Source organism: Solanum tuberosum, unplaced genomic scaffold (assembly GCF_000226075.1).
Source record: "Solanum tuberosum cultivar DM 1-3 516 R44 unplaced genomic scaffold, SolTub_3.0 scf00093, whole genome shotgun sequence".
Lineage (NCBI taxonomy): Eukaryota > Viridiplantae > Streptophyta > Magnoliopsida > Solanales > Solanaceae > Solanum > Solanum tuberosum.
The window spans coordinates 867,500-879,031 of record NW_006239018.1 but is presented as its reverse complement, the minus strand read 5'-3'; the positions used below and the strand labels follow the sequence as shown (position 1 = coordinate 879,031).

Sequence of the window (11,532 nt, the reverse complement as noted above, 5' to 3'; positions counted from 1 at the left end):
AGTAGTAATCATAATATGTGAACAATAAGAACTACCGCTCTTATAGAGGAATTTAAGAATGAAAACGCATCCGAATCGAACATTTTAACATTTGTGACTATAAATATAGAAATGTATTTTTTTTAATTGATTAATGAGAGAACAATGTCAAAACAAAGTGGAACGGAGGGAATAGTATAATTCTAGTGAACAAGGATCACTTCGTTACACAAGATTCAGGAAAGTACAAATTGAACTACTATCTGCCAAATGGACAAGATATAAGCAAGAAACAGTCAGTTTAACTTTTGCCATGCTGCAATATCAGCTTAGTAGTTTGTATCTTGTTTTAGCCAATACAAACTACTAAGCTGATATTGCAGCAAGGCATTAACCATCATTTTCCCACTAACTTCCAGCGGGAGGGAAGTCCACAACAGAGAATGATGCAAATAAAAAGAACCAATTACCAAATTCAAACAGAGTTAACTCTGGGGCAGATACAAGCTCGTAGTGGGTTCTTCATCACGACGGTGAATTCTAGAATCTCCGTGAGATCAACATCATCTCCTTCCACAGGCTTCCATTGAAAATGCCAAACCAAATTAGCCACAAAGTATTCCAAATGAAGCATAGCCAATGCATAGGCAGGACATATTCTCCTCCCTGCGCCGAATGGCATCATCTTGATCTCTCTACTCCCTGTTATATCAAACCCTTCGTTATCTGATCCTTCCACTAAGAACCTCTCTGGCCTAAACTCCAAGGGATCCTCCCACACCTTTGGGTCTAGACCCATCTCTGCAACCATGAAATTGATGGTGACATCCTTTGGGATGACGTAGCCGTTCAGTTCTACTTCCTCTGTCACTGTGTGTGGCAGCACAAAGTGACCAGGTGGGTGCCGCCTAAGACCTTCTAATATCACTGCTTTCAAGTAGGGCATTTTCTGCAAATCCTCCTCCTTCACCACCTCTTCATCTGTCAACTTGCTCTGTTTTTCTCCCACTACACTTGCAATTTCTTGGTATAGTTTTTCCTGAATGGAAGGGTTTTTGACCAAGTTGGCCATAACCCACTGTAAGGCAGTGGACGTCGTATCAGTTCCGGCGCTTAGGAATTCAGTGCAGAGGGTTACGATTTCTCCATGATTGAGGTTCCTTTTTTCCTCTGGCAACTCCAAATTCAACAGCGTATCCACATAAGCCACCACAAATTCATCACCATGCTCGATTTTTTGTTCTTTGGTCCTGCGTCGAGCTTCAATCAGAGGGATGATGATACTCTCTTGCTCTTGTCGTAGTTCAATGAGTTCCTTCCAGCGATTCCTAAAAATTATTTTCCCAACTCTAGGAAAGAAATTGAGCATATTGAATCGTCTGAAACCCAGGAGCATTTTGCGCTGTATATTTTCAATTTGTCTGATTTGAGATTCCTCAAGCTTATCCCCAAAACACATCAATACAAGAAGACAGAACATAGCATACTGAAAATGATCAATTAACTTAACAGAATCAACTTGGGAGTTACGGAGCTGTTGAATGAGGATACCCAATACCCAAGATCTGGCCTTGGAATAGGACTTGATGCGAGAAGGGTGGAGTATTTCTGAAGTCAAATTTCGACGGAGTAGACGCCATATAGGGCCGTAAGGGGCGGTGTTGATGTTCCGCTGGTTACTACTGACGACTGCACTGGTGGGCCCAGCCTTTGGCCGGTCAGAGAAAACAGCACCTTGCTGGACTAAAGCTTGGTAGGCTATGGAGTGGCTAGCTACGAATATGGCTGAACGAGACCCAATATTTAGGGTAATCAGCGGACCATACTTAGCCTTAAGGTCACGGAGGATGGGTTCCAAGTCGGCGAAGTTCCTTTTGGCCCATAATAAACTACCGATCACCGGAAAACTGTAGGGTCCCGGCGGGAGCTTCTTCTTGGTATTGGAATTTTGGAGAGACAATAATATTAAAAATGGATTTCAACCAGAAAACAATACAGAGAGTAACAACAATGATAAACCAGATTTCCATTGCTAAATCACTCACTACTTGTAATCATCAATGAGACTTTTATCTTCTTATTTTCATTATCATTATCACCCGCCCAGTTCACATCTGGTTTGGAAGGTTATTACGACTTTACACATATAAGGTACAAATATCTCAAATATAAAATATAGAATTATTTTATGTATTTGATTGGAGTTTGAATTAATTTATTCCATATTTATACCATAATGATATTACTGTCTCAATTTATATATACTTTTTATTTTTCGCGAGTCAATCAATTCAAATTTGATTAAAAAAAATTGCACATAAAATTTTTAATTTTTTTAAAATGAAATTTATATATTTATAAGCTATGTAAAAAGTTTTATAAGTCACAATAATTTATAATTCACAATAATAACTTATCTCGCCAAATAACCCTTAGTTGTCAAATCCTCCTCAATTCGTGTAACACTCTTCTTCTTTTCACAAGGGATTGGGCTCCTCTCCTTTCTATCTTTTGGACGACAAAGGCATGTCATTAAGATTTACACCCCGATATAAAAAATATCGGTTTCATATTACTTGATCACTTATTAAATTAAAATAAAATAAATTAATTTTTTTATTTTCTTTTGGACGACAAAGAAATGTCATTAAGATTTACACTCCGATATAAAAATATCAATTTTATATTACTTGATCTCTTATTAAATTGAAATAAAAATAAATTTTTTTTTTATTTTACCCTGACAATTAATATGGCCTTTGAAAGCTTAAATAAATTTTAAAGAACTATGAATATTTTTTTCAAGAGGCAATTAATATGAACAAAGGGAAAAATAATAAAGTTGATTAATCTATTAATGACTTTTTAATTAATAGAAAGTGCTCATCTAATATGGACGGAGGTAGTAATAAAAAAAAGCTTTAGGTGTGTTTGGTATATGTAGAAAATATTTCTCGAAAATTAAGTGTGTCTCTTACTTATTTTCTCGTATATGGTAAGTAAGCAAAAAAATATTATTCAAAGAGCACTTACATGTTATCTTGTAAAATGCTATGAAGACAGATAGAAATGAGGTGTGGGGTGAGGGGGTGGGATGATCAAGGCTAAGGGTTGGATACGATAAACTTGGAATGTTATGCAATTTGTTTTCGTTATTTCTATTAGAAAAGTCATTTTCCTCATTTAAAAAAAACGAGAAAATATTTTCAAAACATATGAAAAACATTTACTAAACACACACTTAACCGTGATTAGGACAATTAGACTTCTTACTATTTATTTATTTTTCAACTTTCTCCTAGGTCTTATTTAGATGAAAGACATATGTCATATATTTAAATCAATGATTGATGTTTAGTAAATTTAAAATAAGTCTTATTAGAATAAAAATTATTTTCTATAAGATAAATTTCATATAAAATTCAATAAAGTTATTTTATTTGCATCAAATATACCCAAGTTTTCATTTACATAAAAGAAATAGCCCAAAATCAGCGATACATGTACATGCAACAAGAATAATTTTGAACAAAATGATCATATGCATATTTAATGTATTTATATGTATATATAATGTATTGATAGTTTATGATAGTGTATACTTGTACATAAATGATGTGTAACTATATATGAGAGATCTATATACATTGTTGATACAGTAAAGTCTTTATATGTCTATTAGGTATATACGTGTATCTATATCTAACAAAAATTTATCAACATGATAGACATTATCGTTATATACGTTTATATATATATATAAAGGATAATACGCAAATACATGATCATGTATAATAGATATAAATGTACTTAAAGGATAATATGCAAATACATGATCATGTATAATAGATATAAATGTACTTATAGAAATCATTCTAAAAAAATTCCTTAGATACATTCATCACTATTATTGTATGCATCACTATTATTGTAAGTAAGATACATCTCAGATAAATAGTTATATATATTATATAAATAATAATATACATTAGAAGATAGACTTATAGATATGTGTAATTAAGGAAAGAAATAAATATGATTTACTGTCAAAAAGATGAAGTTTACAATTATTATGATTTTATGAAATCAATATTTTTGAAAAAATTGATATAGTTGATATGCTAGGATATTGAAAATCTATTAGAGTAATCGATTACTTCTTTAATTAAGGAAATCAGTTACAACCATTTAATCTAAACGAATAAGACATGTATCTCGCTTATTAAATTTGTCGGATACATATATCTATAGAGTTAAGTTACATGTATCCAAAGAACGAGATATGATAGAGAAAGTAATATTTGAAACTATCGTAAATCCTAATTATTAGGATCTAACCTAGTAAGATTTATATAGTTTCCTCTTTGATTTACTGTAAAAAGGTGCAAAGAAGGAACAAATAAATAAATAACAATCTGAAAAAGTAGTGAAACCAAATACATTATTAACATAAAGACATAATAGGAAAGCAAATGATCTAGTTGTACTTAAATTTGATTAGAATTTTATACTAACCCTTTTGCTACATAAAAATTTAACTACACACTTAAACTAGAACAAAATAGAAACTTTAGCCTCTTTTGACCATTGATCGGATTTATGTGACATTAATTTAGCTGAATTGAAAAAATATGTATTACACACACAAAATAAGAGTGAATTAATTTAAAAAGTTACTACAAAAATTAAATAAAAAATAAGAAAATTACCTACGTAGAAGACAAAAGCCAAAAAAGAAAAAGAAAAGGTAAATCCCTTTCTTCCACCCACCCTTTTTGAAACTAGCAGGTCTCCCACATGCTATATCACTTATTCTTGTCATTATCAATTTATGTGACATTTTTTAAATTTTAAGATTCAAATATGTTCATTTTTTATCGTAAATTTTTTATATATATATATTTTCAATTGTCAATTATTTTGAGTTATAATACTTACATAAATTACATTTCAAAAATTTGAAGATCATGTGTAAATTCTCAATCAAACTTAAATTGTTTCACTTTCCCTCATTTTCAAATGAATACAATGTATTTATCAAAAACCCAACAAACAAAAAATAATTAAAAACGAAGAAAAAGAACTCCAAATTAAAAGTTAGATCGAAACGAGAATGCATATTGAAGAAGGATTATTGTTTTTTTTTTTGGTGGAAAAGTGTACCTTATATATAATCAAAACATCACAGTAGTATTAGTAGCCATAGAGTTAGCTTCTCCAGTAGTTGTAGTATTAGCATCAATATTAGTTACATCATTAGAGATAATATTCAGATTCCAAGCATTGCTAGCTTGGTACAAGTAGATAGTGAAGTTATTTTAGTAGTTGCCTCTCCATCCTTATCGGCTTGCAAAATAGGTCTGGCTGCTACCAGGATAGGATATGAGCATCATTATTTTAATTCTAATAAGCTTCCTTCCTTTGCTAAAAGTCTGTTAGCCTATTTCCTTGCGACTAATACTTTTTTATTTACTATCTCTGTCCACTTTTAATTGTCAGGATAAGATCATGCATAACCTTTAAGAAAAAAAATTTAATAAGTGGTGTAATTTGACTAATATAACCCTAGTATCAATTATTATGGTCAGTACTTTTTTAAAACAATAGCTAATTTATTAAGGGTAGAATTGGAAAAAAGTGACTAATTGATTCTTAATTGTTCAAATTGACAATTAATTTGGGACAACTATTTTTAATATACCTGACAATTAAAAATGGACCGAGGGAGTAACTTTTTACAAGCAATTTTTTTTTAAAAAAAAGAACAATTTTTTATCTCTCTTTTTGAATTGTAAATACAATTTTGAATTTTTTACTATTTCTTGATCTTTCCTTCTTTCAAGTTCGGACTTTTCTTTCAATTTCAAGTCTTTTGGTGTCAAGTTTAGTGTTAGGAGTAATATTATTTGAGTGCTTTCTTCTATAAACATTAGTATCATTTTTTATGAGAGTGTAAGCTCAAATGGAGCTATTAATGGACCGGTTGAGGTTAGAGTTCTTGAGAACAAGGTAACAATCATTTCTTTAAACTACTTATTTGTTAAATAAAATAAATATATAAAAAATATCATTGTGACCTAATGAGATGGATGTGATGTGCCTTTTTTTTTACGTGGATATAATGTGATTGATTGAGACAAAAAGATCCCATCAATATAGCTTAACTCCGTCAAGCCTGTACGAGTAGTGAAAAGGTATAGATTTAGTAGGTTGTTGACCAACAGTTATCCATGTTAGGTTGAGTGAGGAACACATGCTGACAGAAGGGTATAAGATTTCTACTCCCTCCGTCTCATTTTATGTCAGATAGTTTGACTTGGCACGGAGTTTAAGAAAGAAAGAGTTTTTTAAAACTCGTGATCCAAAATGAATGACAGAAATCTGTGTGGATGTAAATCATTTCATTAAAGGTAAAATAGACATTTTATAGTTAAATTGTTACTTAATATAGAAATGTGTCATTCTTTTTGGGACGGATTAAAAAGGAAAGTAAGTCACATAAATTGAGACAAAGAGAGTATTTTGTTTGAGTTTAAGTGTTTAATTGAAACTTTGTGAAGTGGAAGGGATTGAGTTACAATTCGAATCGAGTATAAGGACCCACCGAACTATTTCGCCTAATAGAAATTAGAGAAAAAATTCTTGAACTACACATTTTCTAAGCAAATTGTACAAACAATAGAAGCGTAATAAAAAGTAAAATTATATAGTAAATAACCAAATTGTCTTTGAAAGAAACGTTAATAGCTAGAAGCGCACATGTCGTTCAAACAACAATGTGCTTCTAGCCATTTTTCTTTTCTTAAACTCCATTTCAAATCAAATTATGTCATTCTTTTTTCAACGGAGAGAGTATCATTTTTGATGAAATTGTAAGCTCAAATGGAGCTATTAATGGACTTGTTGGGGTTAGAGTTCTTGCAAACAAAGGTGACAATCATTTTTTTTAAGTACTTATTTGTTAAATAAAATAAATATATAAAAAATATCATTGTGACCTAATGAGATGGATGTGATGTGCCTTTTTTTTTACGTGGATATAATGTGATTGATTGAGACAAAAAGATCCCATCAATATAGCTTAACTCCGTCAAGCCTGTACGAGTAGTGAAAAGGTATAGATTTAGTAGGTTGTTGACCAACAGTTATCCATGTTAGGTTGAGTGAGGAACACATGCTGACAGAAGGGTATAAGATTTCTACTCCCTCCGTCTCATTTTATGTCAGATAGTTTGACTTGGCACGGAGTTTAAGAAAGAAAGAGTTTTTTAAAACTCGTGATCCAAAATGAATGACAGAAATCTGAAAGGGTTTAAATTTTTTATTTTGTTTGAATTTTAGTGGTCTCAATTTTAGTGTGTAATTGAAACTATGTGAAGTAGAAGGAACCGATTTACAATTCGAGTCAAGTATAAGGACCCATGAAACTATTTCACCTAATAGAAATTAGAGAAAAAAATTCTTGAACTACACATTTTCTAAGCAAATTGTACAAACAATAGAAGCGTAATAAAAAGTAAAATTATATAGTAAATAACCAAATTGTCTTTGAAAGAAACGTTAATAGCTAGAAGCGCACATGTCGTTCAAACAACAATGTGCTTCTAGCCATTTTTCTTTTCTTAAACTCCATTTCAAATCAAATTATGTCATTCTTTTTTCAACGGAGAGAGTATCATTTTTGATGAAATTGTAAGCTCAAATGGAGCTATTAATGAACCGGTTGAGGTTAGAGTTCTTGAGAACGATCAATTTTAACCCGATTCTGATCCATCTAATAGATGACCCACTTTGTTCATCTTCATCTTGAGATCAAGGCAAAAAACATAAGGGTATAAATTTTTTATTTTGTTTGAATTTTAGTGTGTAATTGAAACTTTGTGAAGTAGAAGAAACCGATTTACAATTCGAGTCAAGTATAAGGACCCACGAAACTATTTCATCTAATAGAAATTAGAGAAAAAAAATTCTTGAACTACACATTTTCTAAGCAAATTGTACAAACAATAGAAGCATGATAAAAAGTAGTAAAATTATATAGTAAATAACCAAACAGTCCTCGAAAGAAATGTTAATAGCTAGAAGCGCACATGTCGTCCAAATAACCGTGTGCTTCTAGCCACTTATATATAGTAGTAAAATATTATATCTATTGTGATTCTTACTTAATTCTATTGTGTCGTTTAAATCTATCGTTAAGTAGTAATAAAAAAATTCATTTTGTATAACGATTGATTGGTGTGATCTGATCATTATTTTAATATATTTCTCTCGGTTTGTCTTTGATTACTTATTATTTACTAACGATCTTATTTTATTCTTTATCTTACTTTTTCTTAACTAAGCACTATTCTTGTAGATTTATTATTTAAATTGTAGAAATATGATATTACGTAACAATGAAAAATAATATGATCTATTCAAACATTATATTCATTAAACTAATATAGTACAATGTGATACATTATGAAACAATACGTATCAAGTCCGAACAAAGTGTTAATGATATTGATTTTCACATGTGATTTCCATTGTATCTTTTCGGCTTAAGTCATACACAACCTCTTAAAGTTGTCCGAATATTTTACTTGAACACCTCAACTAAGCCTTATACCTATTGAACACTTCTAGAACTTCGAATTGATACCAATTGAGCATTTATTACTTAGGTGACATTTTGGGTGTAATTCACGAATAATAAGCGCGTGAAAAAATTAAATTAGACTTTTTTAAAACTTAAAAAAAAAATTCTTCTTCATTGGACTTGTTGCCATCACTTCTCCACCTTACCACTCACATCCGCCATTGTTGCCATAAACACCCTTCTCTTCTTCTTCCTCATTTTTTCCTCTTCCTTTACCATCATTATCAGTTTATTTTTTCAGATTTATTATTATCGCAGCCAATACATCCATTTCTTCCTCTTCTTTTAAGCAACAATTACCATCACCTCTACCATTAACATCGACACTTGATCGTGGTTTTTTTTCTTCAATGTTGTATTCCTTTTCTTCTTATTATTATTTCTACAGTCACTTCCCCTCCTCTATCACCATTGAATCTATATTTGTCATTGTTGATTTAGAAAATTAGAAAGAAAAAAAAAAGAGTAGTGTTCTATAGGTAGCAGGGAAGAACTTGGATAGTTGGTAACAATGGTAACTATTAAATTTTTTTAAATTTTTTTTTTTTTTGAATCTAAACGATTTGTCATTGTTAATCTATGGTAAAGAAGAACAGAAAACAAAAAAGAGAGAGACGGTGAGGGGCTGGCCATGGATAGCAGGGGAAAGGTCTGGTGGGTGGGGGGAGTTGTGCAGGGATTACAAAAATTTATTTTATTTTTTATTATTTAAAATATTTTTCTTCACTCATATTAAATTATATTTTTAAATAATTTTTTTTGATCCAACTGATACATGTCATAATTTAATTTAATTTGTGTCATGTCATAGCGAATGTATCTCACACACTTAATATTTTTGGCTGATTGTCCAAAAAATGTCAAATAGGTATAATTTGAAGTATTAGAGGTGTTTAATAAGTATAAAACTTAATTAAGGTGTTCAAGTGAAATATGTGGATAACTTTAAGAGACTGTATGAGTTAAGCCTATCTTTACAGCCACAGAATCTCTACAGATGATTCTCCTTTGTTACTAAAATCACTCGCATGAAAATGAAAACAATCTCTTTGTGCAATTGAAATAGAGTAATGGAGAACTGGATTTTCATACTACTCCTTACTCTCTGCATATCTTTCTTACTCAAATCCCTCTTTAATCTTGTATTTTTCACCTCTGCTAACTCCAAATCCAAGAAGAAACTCCCACCGGGACCCTTCATTTTTCCGGTGATCGGAAGCTTATTATGGTCCACCGCCAAATTGGAATCCACACTTCGTGTACTCAAGGCTAAGTATGGTCCTCTGATAACCCTCAAAATTGGGTCTCGTCCCACATGTGTCATATTTTGTCAAGGCAATCTTTAAACTTTAAATATGACACATGTCTCTAATCTAGACGTGCACTTGACGAAATGGAGGGAAAGGGTAATGGAGGAGTGCCGGATCCTAAAAATCAATCCAAATTAAATAATAAACATCTCTATTAAATATAAAAATATAAGATGAAATTAATGATATTAATAAATATCAAATTTTGTATGGGATATATTGTAATTCTTACCAAATTTAGAGAGTAGTTTTCTAAAATTAGTTGAGCTAACTATGATTATGATATTTGTTAATATAATATAATCTTGACCTTTAAATTTTAAATAAAATACATGTCTCTCATCTAGATCTGCACTTGACGAAATGGAGGGGAGCCGGATCCGTTAGTAATTATTTAACTGGACTACCCCTTAAACTATGGTTACCACCAATAAGGAAAGCAATTAATAGATAATTAATGGGTTTAACCGTGGTTTAGAGGGGTATTTCAGTTGAATGATTACTGACCATTAAACTTGAAAACGAACAGATGTAATTAGATTAGCATAGCATTAGACGAATCGAATACTAGTTATACGGGAGAGTGGAGAGGAGCGTCTTCCCTAATATACAACAACGTCAAATTAATCAGCTCTTTGCATCAATAGATTTAACAATATGGCATAATACATATATTGGCCCCTAAACTTGGCTTCAAATTTTAATTTTGACCTCCAACTTTCATAATGCACAAATAGGCACTTTAACTATCCTACCTTTAAATAAATAAACACGCGATTTTCGGAGCCAAAAGCCTGAAATGCAAACGCTGCCATGTGTATTAGTGACCCACTCAATGGCTGCCAACTATTCAATGCATGTGGGCCCGTTTTCCTGTCTATTTGACACCTTTTCAATTTGCCATGCATTTATTTCAATCTCTTTTAATGGATATGGACCCTACCTCACTAATTCCATTCCCTTCTCTTTATTTTTGCCTCACAACTTCTTCCTTCACTTTCATTTTGTGGTAAATTAATATTTGAAAATGTCAATTATTCAATTTATAATTTATTTGTCTTATTTCTTTTTTTAATTTATGTGTATTCAAAGATTACATTTAAGATACTATAAATTATTAGACTTAATATTTAAAAAAATTTATTACAAATTTGAAAATTACGTAATATACACTATTAATTACAATAATTACTAATTTAAAATATTTTTTCAATCTAATAAGAGCCTACAAACACACTATACGTTATATTTAAAAGTACTATAAATCATAATTAAAATATATTTTTTTTAGAAAATTTTTTGTTGACTCTTGAAATTCTATTGGTGACACATGAATTTGAATAGATGGAACAATATATATTATTGAAAGTTAACAATACTATAAGTTATTCGAAAATGACGTTAATGATTTTTATAAATTATAACAAATTAGCAACTAAAATATTTTTGAAAAAACATACAAAAAATTAGTTGATGAATCAGCCACCACACCGTGGACATGTATGCTTTTTGTGATTAAAATTGAGTTTAAGGGTTATTTTGGTCATTTAAGGATTTTTCTTTAAACTTCAAGCTTTATTAATAGTGATGTATTCATTT

The 11,532-nt window shown here is 30.7% G+C and overlaps 1 protein-coding gene across 1 annotated transcript; it reads right to left on the bottom strand.

The window, feature by feature from the left end:
* Positions 1 to 116: 116 nt before the first annotated feature.
* On the bottom strand, positions 117 to 2,124 carry LOC102578421 (cytochrome P450 89A2-like). The gene is given in 2 exon segments (XM_015308858.1): positions 117 to 1,930; positions 1,932 to 2,124. Coding segments are annotated over 2 exon segments (1,554 nt in total). The 5' UTR covers positions 2,010 to 2,124; the 3' UTR covers positions 117 to 454.
* Positions 2,125 to 11,532: the final 9,408 nt, after the last annotated feature.